Genomic DNA, 27,035 nt, shown 5'->3' with positions numbered 1-27,035 from the left:
AGGTCTTTATGGAGCAACCACCAGGTTATGTTCATGCTATTCATCCTGAGTTTGTTTGCAAGTTGAAGAAAGCCTTGTATGGCTTGAAGCAAGCACCTAAAGCATGGTCTGACAAGATAGGACAATACCTTGTCACTATTGGCTTTCAGATTTCCAAGGCAGATTTCTCACTTTATGTGAGAAAAACAGAGAAAGGTATTATGCTGCTTGTCATTTATGTTGATGATTTGATCATCATAGGTGATAGTGATGTAGATATGCTTCATGTGAAAATGCTATTGAAGCAGAAGTTTGAGATGAAGGATTTGGGAGAGCTATGTTATTTCTTGGGCATTGAGGTGATTAGATCACCAAGTGGGATACGGCTCTTGCAGAGGTAGTATGGATTGGACATGCTATCCAAATATGGGATGATAGGCTATAAACCTATTTCAGTTCCTTTGGAGTAGAATGTGAAGCTAAGCGCAGATGTAGGTGAGCTTCTAGAAGATCCTACTATGTACAGGCGCATAGTATGAAGTTTGATTTATATGACTATTACTAGGCCAGATTTGAGCTATGCTATTGGATTGGTAAGTCAGTTTATGCAGGCTCCAAGGAAACCGCATTTGGATGCGGCTAGACACATACTCAGGTATGTGAAGTCCACATTGCAGTATGGACTATTTTATGAGGCTGGGGTTCAAATACAGTTGCATGGATACACTGATGCTGATTGGGCTGGTAGTATTTCAGATAGACGATCTACCAGTGGATATGTGTTTTCTTTTGGGAGTGCTGCAGTCACTTGGAGCAGCAAGAAACAGCCTACAGTTGCCTTGTCAAGCACAGAGGCTGAGTAGAGGGGTGCAGCAATGGCTGCATGTGAGGTAGCTTGGTTGCATAAGCTACTTTATGATATGCATCAGTCTACAGATGGGCCAGTTGTCATTTATTGTGACAACATGAGCAGTATACACTTAGCAAATAACCCAGTCTATCATGCTAGAACAAAGCACATTGAGGTACTTTTTAACTATGTGCGGGAGAAGGTTTTACTAGGTCTTATTGATCTAGTTTATGTCAGCACAGAGGATTAGGTAGCTGACATATTCACGAAGGCATTGGGCACAGAGAAGCTGCGCAAGTTCAGAGACCTGCTTGGTGAGCAGGAATTGGGATTGAGCTCGAGGGGGAGTGTTGAGATATCGAGCTCCACTTGTGATATGCCAGGGTGACCGTTGTGCATTTATGTCACCGACTTGTTAGCTGCAAATGCGGTTGGTACATCGCCCATGAATAATAGCTAGATGATAGCTATCCTTATGTACTCTAGTTCGTGGCTCAGTTAGTATGCCACCTTAGTTAGCTGAGTTTGGTTTGAGACCCACATATAGGGTTCTTCTATTTCTTTGTACAAGAGTGTTTTGGCTTTCACAACTAAGAAGAGGAAAACTGTTTTCAGCCTCCACCTTTGTGTGTATTCCCCCATTGTGTATGTGAGAAAGCCGCAAGTGAGACTCCTTCCTTCTCTCCCACTATCTTTACAAAGATGTCATGCTAGGACAGCTCAACACTGTCAAGACATCAAAAGAAGCATGGGATATGTTCATAGCTCTCTACGAGTCCAAGAACACTTCTAGGATTCTCACATTGAGAAACCAAATCAACCAGAGTTTCCGCAACAACTGTGAAACAGGTCATGCTTACATACTCAGAATCAAAGACTACAACAATCAACTTGTAGCAGCAGGAGAGACCATGAATCCAACAGAAATGGTTTAAGTCATCCTAAATGGACTAGGGGAGGGATATGAGAATCTAGTCTAGAGTATTGCCATTCAATGGAAAATTCCAATACTAGAAGAACTTCAGTCAGTATTACTTGGTGAAGAACTTAGGACTCAGGCCATTCATGCATGCAAAGGTCATTCCAATGATTAGGCATTCACCACTTCAGACAGAAGTAGAGGCAGAGGCAGAGACAGAGGTAGATCATTCCAACGAAGTGGTCATCATTAGCAACAAAATCATCAGCAAAGTCAAAATCAACATCGACATCATCCTAACAAAATGAGAATTAGCAAAGAGGAAATCATTCCAACCGAGAAGATTCCAAGGACAAGGGAATGCATCCACCAATGTGTCAAACATTCGATGCAACTACTATCATAAGTTTGGACACTATGAAAGAGATTGCCGCAAGAAGCAGTATGACCAAGGCGGTCAATCCAACAGCAATCGAGGGAATTTTCACGGAAGAGGAAATCATCGTGGTGGACATTCTAGTCACAGTCATTATGCAAATGAACATGGGAATATGTTTCTTGCAAACGAGGAAATGCAAAAGCCTGATACAGTGTATCTAGACAGTGTATCTAGACACTAATTGCAATCCAAAAGAGGATTTCAGCCACCAAGTAGATCAGGATCCTTGGCACATCGACAACGGTGCATCATCTCATATGACAAATCATTAGGAATGGTTCACAGAGATGAAACCATTAGAAGATCAAAAGAATGTCATCTATATAGTACATAATACACCGAATCTAGTTCAAGGAACAAGCATTATCCCTATGAACAATTTCACTGGTACAAAAGGATTGGTGAAAGATGTACTATATGTTTTGAAGCTCAGCAAGAACCTATTGTGAGTAGGTCAAATGATAGAACACAACTACCAAGTCATCTTCGACGAAGACGAATGCACTATAAGAGACAAATCCAAAAAGATTTCAGCTAGTAGGAAAAGGAATCAAGGAAGGACGCTTGAACAAAATGCTAGCTTACAGTACCATATGTGCATGCCATGTCAGCTCCACCGCAACAGATTCCACTATCTACAAAATGGCACAAGAGTTATGGTCGTGTGAATTTCAAGAGCTTGCTAGATCTTAGGAATCAGAACATGGCAATTGGGATTCCTAAGCTACAGTCTCTTGGAAAAGTTTGTGAAGCATGCTGCTTCGATAAACAAAAGTGAACCAACTTTGGCAGAAGCACCTCTCGAGCAAGAGGTATTCTTGATTTGATTCACACAGATGTATGGGGTTATGCTTAGACCCGCAGCATCAATGGTTCACTTTACTACTTGACTTTCATCGACGACTAAAACAAATATTGTTGGGCCTACTTTCTGAAAAATAAATCTGAAGTGTTTTCCAGATTTCAAGAATTCAAAGCCATGGTAGAAAACCAGACAGGCAAAAAGATCAAAGTCATGCGATCACATAGAGGAGGTGAATACATGTCTCCAGCATTAATGAACTTTTGCAGAAGTCATGGCATTAGAAGAAAATTCACTTGTGCAGATACTCCTCAGTAGAATGCAAGAGCTGAAAGGAAGAATGGTACTTTAGCAGACAATGCTAGAGCAATGCTTAGTGAGAAACATCTTCTGAATCAATATTGGGTAGAAGCAATAGCCACTGCAAACTATTTGCTTAATCAGCTTCCAACCGAATCGATTCAGCATATGACACCTTATGAAGCATTCATTGGACATAAGCCACACATTGGGCATCTCTGCATATTGGTTGCATTGCATATGCCCACATACATGATGATCATCGCAGGAAATTGGATGCGAAGTCATGCAAATGCATCATTGTTGGCTATAGTGAAGAAGGCAAAGCATACAAGTTGTATGATCCCATCAACCACAAGGTCATTATCTCTAGAGATGTAATCTTTGATGAGGAATCCGAATGGAAAACCTCAAATACACAGGAGATAGACGCATCGACTTCACAATCATCTACAGCAAAGGTTGATAAAGAAGAGCATGAATTGCCAAAAACCCGCAAGAAGAACCATAGCAACTTAGATGGTCTACTAGGGAAAGCAGACCTCCAGCCAGATTGACATATGCTCAAAAAGGCAAAGCAATTCAAGTTGAAACCACCAACTATGCTCTTATGACTTCCATCATGGCTACGGAAGAGCTAGTGTACTTCGAAGATGCAGTAGACAAGCCAAAATGGCAAACTGCTATGAATGAAGAAATGGATGCTTTGTATAAGAATAATACTTGGGAATTATGCGTCCTTCCATCAGGACCTTCCATTAGGAAAGAAGGCCATAGCAAACAAATGGGTATACAAAGTGAAGTACAATCCAAATGGAAGGATTCAAAGATACAAAGCCAGACTAGTTGCAAAAGGATTTGCACAGCAATATGGTCAAGACTATGATGAGACTTATGCTCCAGTAGCAAAGATGGATTCCATATGGTTCTTGATATCACTAGCGACACTTAGTATACGAAATGTGTATCAACTCGATGTCAAGAATGCATTTCTCAATGGTTATTTAGATGAGGAAGTCTACATGCAACAACCAACAAGTTATGTTGAACCAGGAAAGGAGAATCACGTTTGCCATCTTAAGAAAAGTCTCTACGGCTTAAAGCAAGCACCCAGAAGTTGGTACAGCAGAATCGACAAATATTTTGTTGATCTGGGATACATGAAGTCCAATGTAGATCATACTCTCTACTACAAAGTTCAAGGGGAAGACATTACTATTGCACTTTTATACGTAGATGATCTGATTTTGACCGGAAGCAAGGATAGCTTCATCAAAAAATTAAAACAAGACTTATCTGCAAAGTTTGACATGAAAGATCTTGGACTTATGCACTATTGTCTTGGTATTGAGTTTTAGAGAGAATCAGATAGCACCTTTATGAGTCAGCTCAAATATGTTGACAGTCTCCTGAAGAAGTTTCATATGGTAGATTGCAAGATTGTAGCCACTCCCATGGAACAGAGTTTGGAACCTACTAAAGATTCAGAAAAGCTTATAGTCAATGACAGGTACTACACGCAGCTCATCGGATCTCTTATATATCTGACTATCACACAGCAAGACATTAGTTTACGACAAATCCAAAACAGTCTCATTGGAATGCAGCAAAAAGAGTCTTGAGATACATAAGAGGTACAAGATAGTTTGGGATAGAATACAGAGGAAGTCATCCATGGTTGCATGGGATACTGTGATAGTGACTATGCCAGAGATCATGAGACCAGGAGATCCACACAGAGATATGCATTTTTCCTTGGTCAAGGTGCTATATCATGGTTGTCAAACAAACAGGCAACTATTTCTTTGTCTTCGATTGAAGCAAAATATAGGGCACTCACTATAGGTGCATGTGAGGCCATATGGCTCAGAAGACTATTGTCAAAAATAGATTACTTTGATGAATCAAAGACAACAACAATATGTTGTGACAATCAATCGGCTCAAGCATTGGCCAAGAATCCAATATATCACTCCTAGACAAAGCATATTGATGTCAGAGAGCACTTCATCAGAGAAAGAGTGTTACTTGGTGACATCACATTGCGGCATTGTGATAGTAAAGAGAATTTTGTAGACATCTTTACCAAACCACTCGATAAAGAGCTTTTTGAGAAACACCGACAAACGCTTGGTTTGACTCAGAGGAAGGACATTCCCATTAAAGGAGTTTAATGGAATGTAATGTTCAGTCCTTCTTTGATTCCCCAGAATCATCATCTTGAGGGAAGGTGTTGAAGATCATGCTCAACATCCTGTGATTACATGTGCATAGCACTAACACATATAGAGTGCTATAAAGGAAAGGGTTAGATGCCCTAACCCTAACCCTAAATGGGTTTGTATATATTCTACATTTTCAACTAAATCTAGTGTACAATCAATCATTTGTGGTGTGCTCTCTAGTTGTGCCCTCTCTCCTCATCTCCTCTCTTCTCCTCTCCCCTCTTCATATTTTTTCAAAAACTTGTTACACATATTGGATAGGCTATAAATAATCTCACCAAATTCACTACTCATAGAAGAACATACATGTGTTCACAAGAAACAAAACAAATTATAAAAGATTAATTTTGATGTGAATAAACAACTTGTTAGTTTATCTATTACCCTTACTTGTTAGTTTATCTATTACCATTACTCTCTTAAAAGAAGGGCTATAGTGGTTTTGCCACCTTGTAGGTTTTAGAAAGAAAGTGATGTAGATATACTAGAAAAAGTGAATGAAAGAATGGCCTTTGGATCACATGGTCCAAGGTATTTTAATATAGTGACAATTTAGCATGTGTGGAGAGGGGAAATGAACATCACAAGATTTGAGATAGGTGATTGATGGATCCAAACGGACATATACATTGAGTGATTGGTGAGCCTAGGTGTAGAGTAAAAATGAGCATGGATGAATGGACAAATTTACAACTTAAGGCAAGGAAAATGAGAGCTCAAGAAAGAAGGGACTGGATGGGTGATTGATGGAGGTGATTGGCTCAAAAGAAAGGGGGGAGGGGGGCGGCGGAGATGAGATTGCATCATGTCTTGGCTTGAGTGTGTGGACATCCCCACACTTTGAGTGTAATGGATAGTGTAGTGGTGTAGAGGATCAATTCTGTAACCCTTGAATTTATGACCTTGCCTTTCATAGAGAGCTGCTTGAGCTTCCTTTGCAACTATGGCTACTCTCATAGCTTCTTCCATTGCCCCCCTCTCCTATCCTTCCTTATCATTTCCTCTTACCCCAAACTCCTTCAAAAACATCGATCATGAATGGGTAAGGTTGCCTAGACATGTCCAACCCATGGCCTATATGCATTCAATGCACCACAGGGGAAAATGGGTGCTGGTAGTTTATAAAACAACCTAAGGCCGGTAGCACACTGGTGCTCACCCATGCCCAAGAAGGGGTATTAGCTTGATGGCCTCCACTTGGTGAGACGCGATTCATCTTGCAAATAGGGGGCTGCCCATGTGCATGGGTAGCCACCCCCCTACCCATCGCCCGAAATCTCAAAATGTGATGTGGAGTTTCTGCTAGAGCCAATCGTAAGCAAGAGAGCCTGAACACATAGACTCTTGCAATAGATCGCGTCCTTTTTTTCCTATTGTCCTCTTGGTGTGTAACAACACATTGCCCATGGAGTTTTTTGCTCTTGGGGCTACGTAACCATCCTACGCCAAAAAATGCGAGCTCAGAGCACATTCTCACAACACAAGGGAAAAAAAGGCACAAGGGAAAAAAAGGCTAAATGAGCTGCTTGTGGCAATGTCTATGTCTTTGGAGTGGCAACTTCGATTCATTTAATTTCCTGAGGTTTAGGTTGGTTTGCAACAAATCAAAGCAACAGATTGGCTCCAATGTCCTCGACATTCTCTCCCTCCCTATGTTCTCACTACGTTCCCCCCAAATCTGTGAGGTTAACGAGAGCTTCTCTAGAGCCAATGAAGAAGGCGTAATTTGTGGAGAATGGTTATTCTTTGCCGCTCCACCGATTTCGAGAGTAGAATTCCCGTATTTGGGAATATGCCCTCTCAAGAAACAAGGTGAAAATCTCACTAGGCATGCCAAAGGACATGTGACAGCATCACTCTTAAATTGTGACAACCCTTAAGTCCCCTCTTAGGCTATCCTTCTATCACAGTATTCATTTAAGGCGCTTGCGTAATTCCCATAATAAGAGAACCCAAAACAAAATGCTATGCCAAGGCTTGGAAATTGAAGGCTTGCCCTCACCTTCAACTAAGAAGGCCAAATTTTACTATGGCCTTCTATTAGCCTCTAATATAGCCAAAATTCGTATATTTATATGTAAATTTTCAAGCCCAAAAAATTTTTAGGCCTTAATTTGAAGTCTTAAATTTTACAATGGCCTTCTATTAGCTTCTCATTTAGCCAGAATACATATAATTATATGTAAATTTTAAAGCCCAAATTTTTTTGAGGCCATAATTTGAAGCCCAAAAAGTTTGGAGGCCTTATGTTGAAGGCTTGGAGGGGAAAATAGGGCACCACGATATTGGAAAAACAACATTAGAATTAGTTTATGGGGATGGAGATGGCAGAAACTTGATTAACCTAAGTGTGTGGCAGTTGATTAATTTGTGCGAAAACTTTAAGCATAGGGTTATGAAAAAAATTATAAGTTGGTTTCCACAAGCTTCGTGAGGTCTCCTTTTTTAGGAACTTCTTGTCGCCTCAAGCACCTATATAAAAGGAAAGAGGAAGGTGGGGTTGAGAGGAGAAAGAGGGGAAGCAGGGCAGGGAGAGCAGAGCAATGAAGGAGGGGGAGTGAGAGGAGCAGGAAGAGCAAAGCAAAGAGGAGCGAGAGGGGCAATGAGAACAAAGCAAGAAAGGAGTGAGGGGTTGTTTGAGCGGTGGAGGGGGGGGGGAAGAGTGGGAGAGGGAGGCAGCTGAGTTGAGGGAGAGGACAGGGAGCGGGGTTAAGGGAGCGGAGTGACGGAGAGGCAATGAGGCTACGAGGGAGAGATAGATTAGGCACTTAGGACTTAGGTTAATTAGGCTTCTGGCTTCTAACAATTAATTAATAGATCGTGTCTCGCCTAGCTCTTCCACCCAAACCTCTCAAGTAGCCCTCCCACTTCAACCTCCCAGAATTTTATTCACAAATTTAGGAATAGGATGTAATTGATTCAAGTTGGGAATCGTTGTTAGAGTAGGAGTTGGGAATTTTAGAAGTAGAGAGAGCCAATAGAATAGAGTTAGAGCTGTAGATGAAGAAGCTGAGTGAGAGCCAACAGAATAGAGTTAGAGGTGTAGATGAAGAAGAGTTAGAGGTGTAGATGAAGAAGCTGAGTGAGGAGAGGGTTTAAAGAAGGCTTGTGTGAAGGCAGCAAAATGCAGCAAGCCTATGGGGGTGCCTTTGGGATGCCAAAAAGTTGGAGAGGATGGGTGATTGATTTGATTGGCTCAAAAAGTGGGGAAGGAGATTGCACCCTATCTAGGCTCGAGTGTGTGGACATCACAACAAGTTGAGAGAGAGCAATGGGATGTGATGTGTAGTAGTGACGAAGAGGATGAATTGAGTGAATCTTGAATAGTTTGTGAAACCTTGTTTTCATTTGAAAGAGAGGTAGCTATCTTATATGATAAGAAGCTAGCTAGTGTGAGCTTCCTTGAGTCCCTTCTAGCGAGCTATGGCAACCCTCACAGCTTCTTCCACTACCTCCCTCTCCTCTTCCTTCCTCCCCTTAACTTCTAACCCCAAACTCCGGGCTCCCTCATCATCATCTTCTTCTTCCTCTCCTTTAGCTGGTAAGTTAACTTCCACACCTTCTCTGTTCTGCATATCCTCTCTGATTTTCATAGTTTTGTTACTCTTCTTCTTGTCAAAGTTTGGTTTTTTTTCAATCAATCAATCTTCTTGCAATGTTTCCCTTACTCTCTCATAACGCTTTGTTTGGCTCCCCAGTATTGCCATCCTGCCTCATTGTCACCTCCTCCTCCCTTCCCCAGGAGCCTCAGCCTCCCCTCTCCAGTCGCCCCCCTCCTTCTCTTCTTTCCCTCGCTTCCTCTTTTGTAGCTTCCCAGCCCGCTTTGGCTCTCGTTGATGACAGATTGTCCACTGAAGGTACCGGCCTTGGCCTCGGCATCAGTAACCCCTTGCTCATCTGGATCATCCTCGGTGTCTTCACCCTCATCTGGTCCTTGTTCTTCGTCTACTCTTCCAGCCTCCCTGGCGGTGATGATGACTCTGGATTATCCTTGTAAATCCTTTTAAGCGTACTGAGCTGCTGCCAACGCTGGCGCAGAGATGGATGCTTTGATGAACAGCAAGCTCTCATTGTCTTGTCAGTGTTAACATCATCCGAGGCTCGAATGTCTGTCTGTGGTAGCCACGCCATAGCTTTATGGGTTCCTTCTCATTGTTTTGCGCTGTTGCAAGGAGGCACGAAACAGCTCAGCGCACTTTAAAGTGATTGCATTTCGCATGTAAGATTGTGGGTGCAAGGCTTACTATGAATTTGCTCAGTTGATGTAGTAAGCCTCCCTTCAAGTAAGATTTGCCTTTCTTAAGACTAGTAGCGATTTATCAATGGGGTTTTCTTGACGTTGACGCAACCATGTCGAAGCTTTTCTTTCTCAATCGTCTGCTTGTGGATCAGGTCTGTTTTTTTCTTACATTGTTAGGATTTACATCTAGAGAAGTGAAATCATGCCGGTTTCCTCCCGTGTAGCTGACGAAAGAATGAATGCTAACTTTGGGTGTTTTCATTTCAATTTTTCAATATTTTAGATTTTTGTGTATTATTAGTGCGTAGCTGAGAATAAGAAGTAATTTGCAATTAATGTTTATTGTTTAGTTTACTGATGGATAATGGGATTATGGGCCTTACGTGAAGAAGTAATCTGCAATTAATGAATCCATGATTGATCATTTACGTTAGCTTTGTAAATCATGATCATGAAGACGGCGCAACCTAGGGCTTCCTTGAGAATTACAAAGACCATTGGGCCCCCGGATTAGTGCGGAGGGCTTTCACTCATCTACCCCTTCCCAGGTCAGCTGATGTGTGCACAGAATCGGATGAAGCTTTTATACGTGTGAGGGAGATATGTGGGTTGATTCTGCTGAGCACACAGGTGCATATCAAGTGTCTTTTTGGACCTTTGTGTACACATGACCCGATCTTGGCTAAGGCATTGATCGGATGGCGAGGCTGCGTGAAACGTAAAAACACCCTGACAGGCATCTTTATCCCACCTTAGGTCCTAGTGTTTTTAACGACTCTTGTACTCTGAGGTCCGAATTTGCATGGACGAAGTGGGCGCTCAGGTATGGTAGTCATTGTATTTCCATCGCCTCACCTTAAATACTTAAAATTCTAGGGTGCAACTAACTTCACTTGAAGCAGGGATGTATAGCTCTCCAGTGAATATTTTTTTCCCTTAAACCTTTTTCCAGCTCGTCACTGTGTCGATGGAATGAATTGGGACCTTCGGTACTTCTTTCTTTCAAGATTTGAAGTTCCTCAGTTAGTACATCTAAGGAAGATATCCTTCGAACAAGTATCTTTTGATCAAGAATAACAGTGCATCAAAGATCCTCTTATCTTGTTCATGAAGATTTCCCACTCAGCTCGGGTACAGGTCTGTAGTTAAGCTAGGACAAGCTATCTTACAGCTAAGGTAGAATAGCATTTCAAATATTCTATCTCGCTCAGTAAGCTGCAACATTCACTACATTGTATAAAAATCTGTTTCACACAGGCTTTCGATTTCAAGGTGTCTAAAAGTAACACTGTCTTTGATATTTAATTTTGTATGAGAGCTACTGGAGCTCACATTGAGCCAGAAGTGTGGGACAACGAGCTTCGAACCAGCGCTAGTAGGCACATAACCATTTCCTAGGCTACTATCCTTGTAGCGTTACTTGCCACAAATTTTACATGAGAAGAATTGTGAGCAGACTTTGTAGTGGCCTGCCTAGCGAGTTTAGTCATATGATGCAATTCCTCCAGCCAAGAATTTTTGCAGGGCTTCCAATCCTTCTGACTTTAAGAATTGATTTATTACATATCGCCACACTAGTATTGTTGTCTCCAACCTTGATGTAGAGAACTTAATTCCAAAACTGCTAACAGGAAACGATCTGGCACCTCATAATTCTTCTATATTTTGCTTTTAAATGTGTAACCATTGTTGGGGCAATTCTTTACAGAAACTTCTAGTCTTGTGGGTGCTGGAATAAGTTGCGAGAGTGTTCCCCCAGCATTCTGGGAGGAATACAACCATCTGGTTTTTCAGGACGTTAATCCCGTGCAGGAAATTTTTGCAGCTGGCAGGCAATAATCAAAAAGTTGCCTGCACCAATACTTGGTCTCTTAGACGTTACACGTCTAGTTGAGTCTTGGAGCCACCCAGTTTGCTCTTCGCAGGCTTATAATCGTTACTCTACTCGCAGATCATTAAGCCTTCTTATTCTCACCTTATCCAGTGATCCAAGGGAGTGCTCTGCCCATAATGACATGGAGGCTCCCTCAAATATCTTTTGCAGAGGCCATCCCCTTTTGACTCAGTAGACCCTATCTGCTGCCTGTTTGTACCAAGATTCAAGGATTCTGTCCACCACACCGGAGGTTTTGAATGTGGTCAGGGTCTGACAAAAACAGTTGAATTGTGAAAGACCCAATCCTACTCCAAAATCATTGAATAAGTGTGCACTGTATGCTGTCCAGTTATGTGAGATCTTAGAAACCTATTGGGGTTCTTTAGAAAGCTGATATTTTCAGAAACTTGGAATATTAATTGTCATGGTAATTTGCTGCACCTGCTCTAGTTGTATCACCTTTTGAATCAAAGGTGTAGTGGTCAGCCATCTTAGTACATGAGATTGTCTGTTGCCTGGAATCTTCCCCCACTTCCATTCCTCATTGCATTAATCCATAACAGGCATTCTATTTCTCAATGCTTTTGACTGACTGGTCCACAAGAATCAACCAATCCTGTTTTGCTCGGTAAACTTGATAAGCACACTTTTGAAATATGTGTTGCTTTGTGGCACTGATTCCTACTGAGCATCCATTCTCCACCCTTTGAAATTCTACTTTCCTGTTCCGGAGGAAAGTAACCTTCTCTTAACGCTTGAAAACACCACTGAATTCCTCACTCTGTGAAAATGTGGAAGACACCTGCACTCCAAGCCTTGCAGAAATGTATCTCTCTGCGGCCGCCCAAGATCTATCATCCCTTGCTTCCATTTGGCACGGACTATCTTGGCAGATGGCAACGAGGGTGGCTGCTGGGAGAATCTGCTGGGCACCCATCACCAAACAGGAATGGGTGATCCGGGTGTTTCAAGAAGTGATGCTGGACACCGCCTCCCACATACTGCCCTATGGTGAGCATGCTGGCCGCTTATAGAGGAGTCTCATCTTGAACTTCGGGGTAGCCATGTTGATTAAGAAGGCATGGCCCCCGTCAGGGCTGCTGGGAGAACCTGCTGGGCACCCATCACCAAACTGGAATGGGTGATCCGGGTGTTTCAAGAAGTGATGCTGGACACCGCCTCCCACATACTGCCCTATGGTGAGCATGCTGGCCGCTGATAGAGGAGTCTCATCTTGAACTTCGGGGTAGCCATGTTGATTAAGAAGGCATGGCCCCCGTCAGTCAAGCTGCTATGCCTTGGCATGTCTGAAAAAATTGTAGTTAAACACATATTTGTTGTCTCTCTCACGCTCCACCCTTTCAAGTTCATAGTTATCTATCCAATTGTCTCTGTCATATCTTCTTTACCATTCTGAGAACACAAAATAAATTGATATTCTGGATTGGACCTAGGATAGCACCCAGCTTTGCACGCATGTGCCTATACTCACTTGTGCACACATGCACGTACACACATGCACGTACACTTAGTGGGTGCGCACATGCACAAAGGCACTAGAGCATTCATCTTATTTTCCCCAACAGAAAAGGCATGAGAGCCATTAGCGAGGCCCCAGATGGCTTAACCGAGTTCAGATGAATAGAGATTTGTAACTACGCAATCAGTTACAGAAGCAGGTATGTCTTTAGAAAAGCAAAATCAGTTTGACCAAACTTCTAAGCATGGGATGCAGCTGGCACTTAATGGCTAATAACGGTATTAGTACTCCTTTGAATGAATGCAGGTTTCATTTTGGTTTTGGAAATGATATTGCAGTAAATGCATGCCGTGAATACAAAACCGAGAGAAGATGGCTTACTCCAAACTAACCTATCCAAATCTACGCAGACTCGTACAAATAAGAAACGAACAAAGAGGGAGAAGGGAGAGTATCGGCTAAAGGACAAGAAGCAGGTAAGCATTGAAGCAGGTGAAGAGGCAGCCTATCCGAAGAGAGCGAGAGAGAGAGAGAGAGAGAGAGAGAGAGGATGAGGGAGAGGTTGAGTGGAGTTAGCTCTGGGGGAATTTGAATTCAGAATTGATATCCACAAACTAAAACAAGAGTGCATGTATGCACAAAAGCACTGGCTTCGAATTATGAGGCTTTATCAATTAAGGCTCTATCGAAAAGAAATTGAAGGACTATTCCTGCATCCATGTAGTTGTAAAAATGCACGGTTACTTCATAGCGGATAGCCTCTAGTTAACCTTGAGAGACCCACTTATTGTCATTGATAACTCTCTATATTTCTAAGTTCCTTTTTTTGCCATGGAACACATAACCACAATCTTAAAATAAAATGTGGATCTTGTCTTAAAGAGAGAAAAACAAAACGAAAAGAGTTGTAAACATGAGACAAGACACAAGGTCCATCAAGACCCGATCCTCCTTGCAAATGTTAGGGGTAGTGTTTTAATATTGCCTTGGTGACGTGCAAAGATTTGAGCTTTTTAAGAATTGAAGAACAACAAATACATGAACCATACTATGCTCAAAAGGGCTCATAAGTCAACCTTGGTTGCAACCTAAACAATATTGTGTCATGGACTACAATCATATGAAATATCATTCTTCAATCTTGCATCCCATGTGGCATCTCTACTACTAATTTTGAATCTTATTTGCATCGAGAACATGCATCAAAAGAGAGAAATGTTGTAAGAATTCAAGCTGAAGCAACATCGATAATATTAGAGTCCAATAGTATTGACTAAGTACTTCATTGTATTGAATAAACATTCACCAAGGTTGTGTTGAGATAATGTAGGACAGAGTCAATTGAGTCCTAGTTTTTAATACTAGGTACAAGATTTGGGTTTGTAGTTATTGCGAGAATTACAACTTCATCATTAGATTGAGTTATCATTTCAACAATTGGCTCAAGGCAATAAGGGTGTATAGAAGTGTCATCATACAAGATCCGTAATGGAATCAATACATTTTCATTGCCACACTACATGTATATCTTTCTAGTTGCAGATGGTCACACTTGAATTGGTCATAAAAGGAACTTTGAAAGCCATGCAATGGTAAATCTATCTCCCCGAAGACCACCGTGTGATATGGGAACACTCATTTGTGTAAGATATTCGTCGTCGTGTGTTTTAACTCCATGTTGCTTACGTAATGTTGCTTACGTATGAAGTTCAAATCCAAATATGTGTTCAAATAGTTTATTGCGTGCTGGTCATTGTTGTGGAAGCTCGAAACAAAATTTTAGACTGTTATAGTCTGTAGTTATTTAGAGGTCATCCCGTTTTTCAACATGTACGTGACTCCATCAAATAAACAATCGCTTGGTGTGTAATCATAATGCATGACACAGCTTCAGTTCTGTTTGTGCAAGATGTTATCAATTGATTTGTTTGGGTCAATTGTGATTGTTTTGAACGCCATGCTCACCTTTTTTTTCTTAAAAGAGAAAAAATATGTCGACATGGCTACCTTTATAGTTTTAAATGAATCACTTTGATATCCTTCTAGAAGCCATGCATAGCTTAGTAAAGAGAACATAAAATAACTAAAACAATGAGGGTTTTATAAATGATATCTCATGGACCAAAAGTTTTATGCAAAGTGTTGATGGAATCTTTTCTTTTTTTTGGCTTTATTTGACTTTTTTTTCCCTTTTACAGTCTCAGTAAACAACGATCTTTTCATCGATAGGCATAAAGCATGTTAGGCAAGCATAAAGCCCATTTGGTAGGCGTGAAGCCTATTAGGTGGGCATAAAGCCCGTTTGGCTGGCATAAAGCCTTTCAATAGGCAAACATCATTTTTTAGGCAAATCAGCTTTTTTGGCAAACATCTATTTTTTAAAAGGCAAACCGGTTTTTCTGGCAAATAGTTTTTTGGATTGCAAATTTTTATCTTCTTTCTAAGCAATGGCTTCAGTCACATACCCGTCCTTAGCTTTTGAATTCTGCAAGGCACATTCATCTTTAGGATTTGTTATTGGTACATAGGAAACTAGTACATGTCATCACCTAGGAGTATTCAAAAGTGCACTTAATCGTACATACACAGTGACAGTTGTTATTTAAGGAAACCCTTTCAAAAATATCTTGAAGCAGATGGTATCAAAATGCTATCTATAATGAAATATTTAATGAAAGAGAACGAGCACATTCATTGACCGGCTTTTTACAAATCCCATGTGCCATTTGAGAAAACCCTTATAGGGATACCCCAAAGTAGATGAAATACACAAAAGAAGACTACAACAAAAACATTCCACGATTTTTTTTTTTTAATTGTCTTAAAAATCGTCTCTAGAAAAAAAAAATACAACTAGCAAAATCATATATATATATTTTAAAAAAGCTATCTAACCTCATACACAATCCAATCATGTAACGTGTCAATCTATGTACTTATGGAGATCTAATAGTATAGAAAGCCTAAAAAAATCTTCGAGAGACAAGATGAATAGGGTACTGCAAGGAGCCTGAATGTGAGAAGCTACTAGCAAAGTCCTTGAGTAGCAAGGCCATATATGAACAACAAGAGCTTGAAGCAGCTTGGTATGAAGCAAGAGCCTTGAGAATCTTGGGTAGGATTGTTTTCTCTGTTGATGCCAGCTGTCTATATAGCTTTTGTAGCCTAGTTTCGTATAGACAGTGGGTGGAATTTCATGTGACTAAAAACTACTACTGATCGTTCTAATTACTATGACTCCTGCTACCTGTCTATCTTGTAGGCTTGGTATCTTTCTAGATCTGGTAATCCTCTTAGGAGAAAGAATTGAGAAACATCATACCCAACACATGTATCTTAATAATACTCCAAGTGAGGTAGAATAATCCTCTGCTACATTTATTGAGGTCAATGAGGCGATCACAGAGTTGCGAGGGGAATAACGGGCCAAAATCAAAGAATGCAAAGAGAATTTCTTAGACAAGAATCTGGAATGGGAGAGGGTGGAGCTCTGTAGCAAGCTGAGACGGGACCTGGAGCGGCTTAGAATTTTGTCCAACAAGCTCGAAGCAAGGGAATAACATACCTCCGATTGAAGATCGATGAGTCATCAAATGTTGCCTCAAAGTAAGGAACCCCTGCTTGCATGGAAGTATATCACCTCTCCCTAGCTACTATGCTTTCATGAGCTCTCCAGAACTTGTTTGTCCTGTTGGATGAGACTCTTAACAGTCACAAAGAAGACAATGAGATCTATAATTCAACCAAGCAGCTGAGCAATTCGGGCCGATTGATTCTTCACAGCCACAAAGAAGACAACGACGTCTATAAGTCAAGCAAGCAGCTCAGCAATTCAACAGGTCAAAAAATTAATTCATGGAAAGCATATGTTCAAAGAGACGATGCAACAGAGTGCTAATTGAGTTTGTACATTGCCAAGATTAATGGCAGGAGGGTAAGCATGACATGGAGCTTGTTAAACCACTTCAAGGCGCAAGATTCTTACCCAAGAAATGATCACAGCACTTGCCCTATGCTGCTCTAGTGAAATGATTACAACCTGGAAGCATGTGACTGGAGGCAAGGCTTGGAGGCACGCTAATGGAAGCAAGGCTTGGATAAATTGTTTGTAGGAGATCTCAACTTGGAATTAATTTATAGCCATGTTGGAGGGGTGCTAAGCACATACAAGCCAAAAAAGTCAGAAAGCACATACAAGTCAAAAAGTTTGGAAAGCACTCAAACAAATGGGTCAATATAAGACAAATTTGGAATTCACGGAGGAATAACCAAGGGCATGAGAGAGAGAGAGACAGAGATTTTGTTAAAATTTTGCATGGGGATTCTATGAACAACCAAGAGCATGAGGGAAACAGAGAGATTTTGTTGAAATTCTCCATGGAACTACAACTAAGAGCATGGAACTAGTCTTACAATGAATTATGATGTTTGAGATTGATTGATGTGCCCCTATTCTTGCAGAAGTCCACAAATGGTACCAAACTGAGTTTTTCCTAAGAGATCTCCCGCTAAAAAGCTCTTAAACAATGCAAGAGCCTGTGCTGGCTTTGTTTCTGGTACCATGTGACCAACTCCATGGACTATAGAGAATGTCAAGCCAAAGTAAGTTTCCATCCAACCTCCCACTTGTGATCAATCAAAAGTGAACAAAAATCTTGTTAAGTGAGCAAAACCATTGTTGTTGATTGTAATTAAACAATAAACCATTTTTGGGATGCATGAAGGTTTCACTTAATTTGTAATTCTCCATTACAGATACTTGAAAGATTAAATGCTAATGCAAGAGAGTTTCAACATTTGTTTGTATGTCCACACCTGGTTTTGGTAATTCCATGCGTACCATGGTGTTTCAATTGTAAGATTTAGTTCTTTGATCCACCTTCTTGTAGCTAAAGTAGCCACAACTCCATCTATGTCGCCACTGTCAAAATACCATTCAAGCAAATATACCAGATTGAGCAAACTGGCCAGGAGCAGATGATCGCAAACATTTTTTAAGTTCTTGAAGTATAAGATCCATACCTGTAGATCCATATTTTAAGTCCCTCTTTGAGAAGCTCTCCATACACGAGAAGCATTGATCCCACTATGTCTTCCCTCTTGTAGTGGTTGTACACTGCAAGGCTGCCACATTTCCAAGGTTTGGGAATCGTCAAGATAGTGAAACCCTTACGTATAACCGGTTGTGAAAGGTAGTCATGTGCTTAGCTTACCTGCAACTAGACCACGAGATCGGAGGAGTAACATGGAGAGACGATTGAACTTATGGTAAGTTTACGTATGGAGTTACAGAGTCAAGACATGGGATTGTAAGCCACTATCACTTCGTAGACTTTCTGCAAATGAATCCTTTAGTTTCCGTCTTCACTATGAGTGGCAGCATTCAACCTATGAGAAAATTAGCATGCACCAACAACTACCGTAATAGAAAAGTTGGTTTCTTGTGTCTGCATTTTAGATCTAGGGAGACAAACCATTATTGCAGTGCTAGAGCCATTGGAATTGCATGATGTTGTGTAGATATCATACACATTAGTCTGATCTGTCTCTCTGCACCTGTTCAATTGCTCTGGTGCAACTATGGTTGCCTGATGTAGCATCCATAGGCAAAGTGTTCACAAAATCACAATTGGCTAAGATAGCATCGAAGGTTTCGTTAGATATAAGAGAGTGCAAATGATAAAAATCCGTTGTCCCTCAATTGTAATGATAGGCATCAGCCAATTTGCAATTTGCATCACACTGAAAAACGAGAATACGAATATCCTCACTATCAAATCCGTACAACGAAAAGCCAATATCATGGGACAATACTAAGTGTAGAAGTAGCATACGGCAAATCCCTTGAAGTTGATGCGGAATCTGTTTAGGCTTTTGTTGTTTTGAACTATCACATGTGCGAAAGTTGGAATGTAGTGCCCTTTGCATAGGCAAATGATTGTTAAGTGAAAATTTGTAACAGCATTGGATGCACCAGTAGACGAGGAAGCACTTCTAAGTACCAGCATAACACTCGCCAAGTAGGTAAAAGTCATTGGATTGATTTTTCAAAAATTGTCAAGATGAATGAATGATTAATTTGCAACACATGTGATGGAAGCCCATGTATAGGAAAGTTCGAATGATTTGTAAGCTCTGTGTGTGTGTGTGTGTGTGAGAGAGAGAGAGAGAGAGAGAGAGAGAGAGAGTTGTTACAAAAAGAAATTGTGTATGTGTGAGAGAGTGAAAGAACCAAAATAGAAGGGGGCCACTTGGCAACAAAGTGTGTGGGACAGTTTTCAACAAAAATGTAACTAGAGCCCTGCTTGGAAGGCAGTGCTAATAAAATTTATGTGTTTACATTACCCCATGTAATGCATCTTCCATTGATGTTTGTTGCAAGCCTCATAGAACTTGCCAACCTCTCGCTCTTTACCGCATGGAGTAAACAAATGATTATTGGTTCAAATGTTGCGTAATGGAGACCTTTCGAGCGCCCCATTAATTTTTGGAATGTTTGTGGTTTTTAAAAACCTCGAGAGCCTTAATTTTCCAGATCTTGTCTTAGGATTCATTAACTAGGGAAATATTCAAATGAGCCATGTGGTGAGAACTGAAACTACCCAAAATAGCGTGTTAAAGCTCCCCACGTCTTTGCTCAGTCATTTTGTACCACAAATGTCTCTTTCCCCCTTATAATATGCCATTTATTTTGTTTTGTCCACATTGCCTCTAGCTTTGAGTAAGAGCCTTTAAAATCCCTTTAAAATCCAGTGCATGAGATCTCCGTGTTGATCCATCGTAACATTCCATTTCTTTATTATTTTTCTTTTTGTTCTGTCACGCCCTTGATTTCATTTGCTAGTTTATGATGATGACTGCAAGCAATTGAAAGTGGATTTGTAGCAGTGATCCAAGTTGATGCCTTCTGTTAGCTCTAGTTTTTAGGCATGCAAGATGGGCCCTTCCTCACCTACTAGCGGCAAAGAGAGTGAGGAAATGTATTGCAGATTGTAATTTGGTATGTAATTCAGTATCCATGCAGATTATCTACATATACTTGGGATACAAAACCATGTTTAAATTTGCAGGCCCTTAAAACCCAAGCAATTCAGGACAAAACTTTAAGAAAAAGACATTGCTCCTTACCCTTGCACATCCTTGAGACTTCATCTCCTTTCTTTGCCTTATAACCCATCTCTCATTAGAACAAGTAGCATGACCCATCTACGACAGTTTAGAGACTCGCTTTGCTGGGTCTCAAGGTTAAATCTCTCCCCCTCCCCTCTCTCTCTCTTTCTCTCTCTCTCTCCCCCCTTCCCCTCTCTCTCTCTCTCTCTCTCTCTCTCTCTCTCTCTTCGTTTGTGTGTGTGTGCGTGCATGCGTGCGTGCGTGCGTGCGTGTGTGTGTGTGTGTGTGTGTGTGAGAGAGAGAGAGAGAGAGAGAGAGAGAGAGAGAGAGAGAGAGAGAGAGAGAGAGAGAGAGAGAGAGAGAGAGAGGATTTTATATGTACTCAATGGTCGAGGGTTCAATCTACTCAACGGACTGCTATCAATGTATATTTTCAATTTATTGGCGTGAGAGTGTCTGTGTGCAGAACCATGCTATATATATATATATATATAGAGATAGACAAATAGACAGACAGACAGATAGATAGAGAGAGAGACAGATAGATGGATAGATAAATAGATAGATATACAGATAGATATATGCCCAAAACTCCAAAAATAGTTTGGCCTTGTTAGCTCACTTCAAAGAGCGATGTGTATAGTTTAGGGTTTAGGGTTGCAGGGATTGGAACTACCCTATGAGTGCCTAGTGTTAAGATAAGGTAATGTAGCATCCATACAAAGGGAAATAAAAATTACAATAGCATAGGTTTTGTCCAACCCTTTGGTTTACCTATTACAACCTAATGACATTCTAAAAATCATCATTCTGAAATACTAAGACAATTCATAGGTACTATGGGCCATCTACTCTATGGACTGCTATCCGTGTATTAGCATGAGAGTGTCTTTGTGTAGAACCATGCCTCAAACCCTAAACAACTTGACTCCCAAACTAACTCTCATTTTTTGCTAACATGCATCATGCCACTCTCTTGTAGCCTCTTGTAGGGATACAACACTTTCAATGCAGATGCAAGTGATGTGTTTGGACTCAAATCCTTATCTATGCATTTGAATTTTGACAGAATAATTCTAGAGCACATGTAGCAACTTGCTTCATACTGTCCTTGTACAATTCTTCCTTAAGGGTATCCAGATCAAAAATGGCTTCATCAAACTCCTCTACTGAACCTCACAAAGTAAGGACATAAACCACATTCATGATGCAATGCAATCAAAATGTGCTTAGATGTCTCAACTTTGGGTACAGGTAGGTGTAAACCAACAAAATCAAGGCTATTTAGTATCTCAACAATGACTCGTGACTCAATAATATAGAGCATAGGGGGTAGAATCTACGATCCCCTTATTGAATCTCAACAAACTTGTTGGCCATCACCTTGTCACACATTTTCTAATATAGCTGCTCATTCCCATTATGATTAGCATTCTGTTAGAGGCCAAGAGTTATGGAAGCTTTAGGTTCAACTTCAACTCTATTGAGTGATTGTCTTGTGGAGTTTTGCTCATCGTCTTCTCTCTCTGATGTTGTTCAAACCAATCATATTAGGAAAAAAGGAAACTCATTTTGGGGCCTTTTAGCCTAGAAGGAAAATAGCCCTCCACCAATCAAAGGAGGGCCAATGTAACATTGAAAAAATACAAAAAAGGAAGAAAAAAGAAATACTGTCAAGTTTACATTTAATGAGGATACTTGAGCTACTTTATTATATCTGATGCACGGCATAGAATTTGGTACTTCTAACATCACCGGCGCCAACCTGTCAAATCACCTTCTTTGGTACACTTTTTTTGCGGGGCCTTTTTGGTCTTTTTCGGGTCTCTGGATGCCTATTTTTAGTGTTTCAAATGTCGTTCGGGGAGTTTTGGCCTGCTTCGAATGCGGTGGTGATGTCAGAATTACCAAATTTGGCACCGTGCATCAGCGGAGTTATGTCATATTTTACTATTTTAAAGGAAATAAAAATGAAGAAATTGTGAACTTCTCTTAGGGAGCTCCCTTTTTTCCTAATATGGTCAACCTCTCAATTCCACTTAGTGACCATAAACATGAAATTCATTAACTGATCACTGAACTAAGGTTGACATAGCATCGGGACTCCAATGCTTATACTCTTGATAACTGAGTTCTAGCTATAATGAGTCATCAAAGGCCCTATTTTGCAGGATGAGACATCACGTAGAGTTGAAATGCTTAGCTTACCACAACTTCTTGGCCTTTCTTTTGGACAAACAAATCTTCCAATACAATGGCAGTTGGTGCATTCATCATCCAAAAAAATTGGCTGCGTTCCTTTGCAATTTCTAGAATTTGGGATTCCCCAACACTGGAGGCTTCCAAAAGAAATGTATAACATAGAAGATGAAGCTTGGGTATCCAACCATTCTAAGCAATCTGCCTCACTCGATAAGCTTGTTGGATCTTCAAGGCTTCATTCATCGAGTGGTAGACATTTGTGGCATGATTGTAAGGGATAGAAAACTCCCCCTTAGGTTGATGGATTTTGCAAGATTTTTACCTTTTTACATGCCAAAGTGGAGCCAACTTCCATAATTAAAGAGCAAGCAAGTAGTTCACTTTGATGTCCACAATTCTGATGATGAAAAGTCATGTTTGATTTTATAGAGAAAAGGGATGAAACCCCTTGTCTCTATCGAAAGCATACTCCCTCGCAATATATCGAGATTGAAACTACATAAATGCTTGAGACCCATGTGTTGATCTTTGTTCATGTGTGCAATTTGTTGTTGCTTTGTTGAGATTATGCTATGAACCTAGCCAGAGTTTTTCCCACATCAGTGGCTTGGCTCTTAATGCCTTATAAGGACTCTCTCTCTCTCTCTCTCTCTCTCTCTCTCTCTCTCTCTCTCTCTCTCTCCCCCCCCCTCTCTCTCTCTCTCTGTCTTCATTCTGCCCCCCTCTCTCCCCACTCGTCGCGTGCCCTAGCTCCTACCTCTCTGCAGACCTACGGCTCTTCCATTGTGGCACGATGCCACTACCCTGGCGTATTAATTGCACCATTGAGCTTGGAGCTTTAATGGCCAATGGCCAACAGTCCACTGTGCCAAAACTTTCACTAAGGCTCCATGCTTTAGCCTTCATAGATCAAATCAAAGAGCTCCTAGAAACAACCTACCCAAACACAGTTTTGTGCACTTATTTGATCATCAAACTACACAGAGAATTTCCTTGCCTATGTTGTACAATATGTTGATGATGGAGGGGGTTGTTACTATCCCCACTAAGCGACTACTTGCCAATGGAGTTGAAGAGTGACAAGTTTCCAATGATCAAGAATTCGCAGCTTCAAATAGAAGCAGAGGAAGATGCAGAGGTAGAACTTTTTACAAAATGGTCATGATCAACAACAACATTAGCATCAACATCATCCTCAGCAACATCAGCATCAGAATCCAAGAGGAAATCATTCCAATAGATGAAGATCCCAAGTTCGATGGAATGCATCCACCAATGTGTCAAACATTCAGTGCAATTACTATCATAATTTTGGACACTATGAAAGAGATTTCCACAAGAAGCAGTACGACCAAGGCGATCAATTCAATAGCAATCAAGGGAATTTCTGAGGAAGAGGAAATCATCGTGGTGGACACTCAAGTCATAGTCATTATGCCAATGAACCTGAGAATATGTTTCTTGCAAGCGAGGATATGCAAAAGACTGATATAGTGTATCTTGACATAGATTGCAATTCAAAAGGAGAATGCAATTATCAAGTCGATCAAGCAAATTAGGATCCTTGGTACATCAACAATGGTGCATCATCTCATATGACAAAGCATCAGGAATGGTTCACAGAGATGAAACCATTAGAAGGATAGAAGAATGTTATCTAAACTACAGATAACACAGAAAATCCAGTTCAAGAGAAAGGAATTGTCCCTATGAACAATTTCACTGGTATGAATGGATTGGTGAAAGATTTACTCTATGTTCTGAATCTCAGCAAGAACCTCTTATTGGTTGGGAAAATGAAATAACACAACTATCAAGTAATCTTTGATGGAGATGAATGCATGACCAGAGACAAATCTAGAGGATATCAGAGCTAGTAGGAAAAGTAGTCAAGGAAGGATGCTTGTTTAGAATGCTAGCCTTATTACTAGATTTGCATGCCATATCAGCTCAACCACAACTGATGCCACTTTCTATAGTATGGCACAAGAGATATGGACATGTCAATTTCAAAAACTTGATAGAGCTCAGAAATTAGAATATGGCAATTGGAATTCCAAAACTTTAGTTTCTTGGAAAAGTTTGCGAAGCACGCTGCTTTGGTAAACAAAAGTGAACCAATTTTAGCAGAAGCACCTCTCGAGCATGAGGTATTCTTGATTTGATTCATGTAGATGTATGGGGTTATGCCCAGACTCGTAGCATCAATGGTTCACTTTACTACTTGAATTTCATCGACGACTACATCAAATATTGTTGGATCTACTTTCTAAAAGAGAAATATGAAGTCTTTTCCAGATTTCAAGAACTAAAGCCATATTAGAAAACCAAATCAGTAGAAAGATCAAAGCCATGAGATGAAGCAAAGAGGTAAATACATATCTTGAGCATTCATGAACTTTTGTAGAAGTAATGGCCGAATGCAGATACTCCTTAGCAGAATGCAATAGACTCAGCAAATACTCCTCAGCAGATACTCATCATTCGCTTGTGTTGATACTCCTTAGCAAAATGCAAGAGTTGAAAGGAAGAATGGTACTTTAGGAGACAGTGCTAGAGCAATGCTTAGTGAGAAACATCTTTTGAATTAGTATTAGTATTGGTCAGAAGCAATTGCATTAGGAGAAAAGGGAGCTCATATTGGGGCCCTGAGAGAAATTCACAATTTCTTCATTATTCTTTCCTCTAAAACACTAAAATAAGACAACTCCATTGATGCACAGTGTAGCATTTGGTACTTCTGACATCACTGGCACGTCCGGAGTAGGCCAAAACCCCTAGAACAACATTTGAAACATTGAGAACGGGCACTTGGAGGCCTAGAAAAGGCCAAAAAGGCCCCGCAAAAAAAGTGTACTAAAGAAGGTGATTTGATAGATTGGCCTCCGGGTGCCCGTTTTAAGTGTTTCAAATGTTGTTTTGAGGGTTTTACTTTGCTCTAGACATGCCAGTGATGTCAGAAGTACCAAAAATTTCACCATGCATCAGATATAATAAAATAGCTCATGTATCCTCATTGAATGCAAACTTGACAATATTTCTTTTTTCTTCCTTTTTTGTATTTTTTCAACATTCCGTTGGCTCTCCTTTGATTGGTGGAGGGCTATATTCCTTCTAGGCTAAAAGGCCCCGAAATGAGTTTCCTTTTTCTTAATGCCATTACAAACTACTTACATAATCGGCTTTCGACTCAAATTCAAGGGTATGACACCCTATGAAGCATCTCGGGGGGTGCACTACTAAGAGATCCTTGGTATCACGTGTGTTGGAGGGGTATGAAAAGAACCCCTAACACCGTATTAGATAAACTGGAACAAAAGCTGCATTTTGGGAATTTTGAAATTGAGTGGATTTCATTAAATTTGAGAAAGATTTCATTAAAATTTTCATTGTTTGTGGGAAATTGTATTGATCTTGGAGAATTATGCCAATATTGATTTTTCTTAAATATTTGGAAATTCCAATGATTATGAAAATCTTCATTTCTTGTGAAACCTTTCATTGGGTTTAAGAACTAGGATAGAGCATTTGGTAATGTGGTAGAGTTTGAAAATCATATAGTTGGTGGTGTTAAGAAACACCATTTGGGGACGACATGGATATTTTACTAGAGGTGTTAATAAACACCAGTTGGTGGTGTTAACAAACATTGTGCAAAGTGAACCACTAGAAACAAAGTAAAACAAGTTCTAAAAATTGTCATATTAATAATATGAAAATATGCATCAATAAGATCACCACAATTGCAAATATGCATCAATAAGATCACCACAATTGAGAAACATGACATGAGAGAACATATTACACTAAAAGTTTGGGAGATCAACAAGAAGAAAATCATCACCATTTTCTATGCTCCAATACCATGCAAGCTCTCCTTCGCTTTGATACATAGACTTTGTGGAATCTTATTTTTCTTGGGTCGATTTATGACTTTTGATGTCCATGACCAGACCACCGCATCAGTACACTCCCATACCTATGGTTCCAACCTATTCTCTGCCTAATACTTGTGCTAGTAGTCAACATAGGCATCTACATCATAAGGCCCTCTCTCTTAACTGATGTGCCCAATATGTCTTTTGATGTCCATGACCAGACCACCACATCAGTACCCTCCCATAACTATGATTCCAACCTATTCTCTACCCAACACTTGTGCTAGCCATCAACATAGGCATCTACATCACTAAGGTCCTTTCTCTTAAGCAATGTGCCCAATACTGAATTAAAATTTTCTTAAAGTTAGGAGATGGAGCATCCATCTCAACACTTGATAGAGTTGTGAGGCATATGCTCCATGCTATTACCCACAAAGTGTTGAATGAGAGCCCTACCCATACTTGTGTGCTCCCTACTCCTCCTCACAATCCCTAAATTCTCATGCACATAACGTTGTATGCCATCCTCAAATGGCTCCCTATATTGATAAAATGATGTCCTTGGTATTCCATGCATGTCGTAAAAAGCTCTACAACACACCTCTCAACCATTTACCCTGAAGTTGTAGCACATCCTCCCAATGTAGTCATGATGCCAAGCTGTTGACAACACATCATATATAAAGCTTTTATGATGCTCCAAGGAGCTGTCCCAAAAATTCTTTCTTACAG

General features: G+C 40.5%; 1 protein-coding gene and 1 pseudogene across 2 annotated transcripts; one reads left to right on the top strand and one right to left on the bottom strand.

Moving 5' to 3' along the window:
* The first annotated feature begins 8,819 nt into the window (after positions 1–8,819).
* On the top strand, positions 8,820–9,919 carry LOC147897740 (photosystem II reaction center W protein, chloroplastic-like). Of its 2 annotated transcripts, XR_015541687.1 has the most exons (3): positions 8,820–9,055; positions 9,213–9,772; positions 9,819–9,919. XR_015541687.1 is itself a non-coding variant. In XM_087380504.1 (2 exons), the coding sequence occupies exons 1-2, from the start codon at positions 8,938–8,940 to the stop codon at positions 9,509–9,511; spliced, it is 417 nt and encodes a 138-aa protein (XP_087236630.1). In that variant the 5' UTR covers positions 8,820–8,937; the 3' UTR covers positions 9,512–9,919. The 2 variants fall into 2 exon arrangements, 1 of the variants encoding a protein (XP_087236630.1); XM_087380504.1 differs by having other exon boundaries at positions 9,213–9,919.
* A 7,640-nt stretch (positions 9,920–17,559) lies between these two features.
* Positions 17,560–19,164, bottom strand: LOC147897739 (putative serine carboxypeptidase-like 23; annotated as a pseudogene).
* Positions 19,165–27,035: the final 7,871 nt, after the last annotated feature.

The sequence above is a fragment of the Dipteris shenzhenensis genome, chromosome 10 (assembly GCF_047967505.1).
Source record: "Dipteris shenzhenensis isolate YYH24624 ecotype China chromosome 10, Dip_SZ_1.0, whole genome shotgun sequence".
NCBI classification, from domain to species: Eukaryota; Viridiplantae; Streptophyta; class Polypodiopsida; order Gleicheniales; family Dipteridaceae; genus Dipteris; species Dipteris shenzhenensis.
The sequence above is the reverse complement of the archived record's forward strand: the minus strand, read 5'-3'. Positions and strand labels throughout refer to the sequence as shown.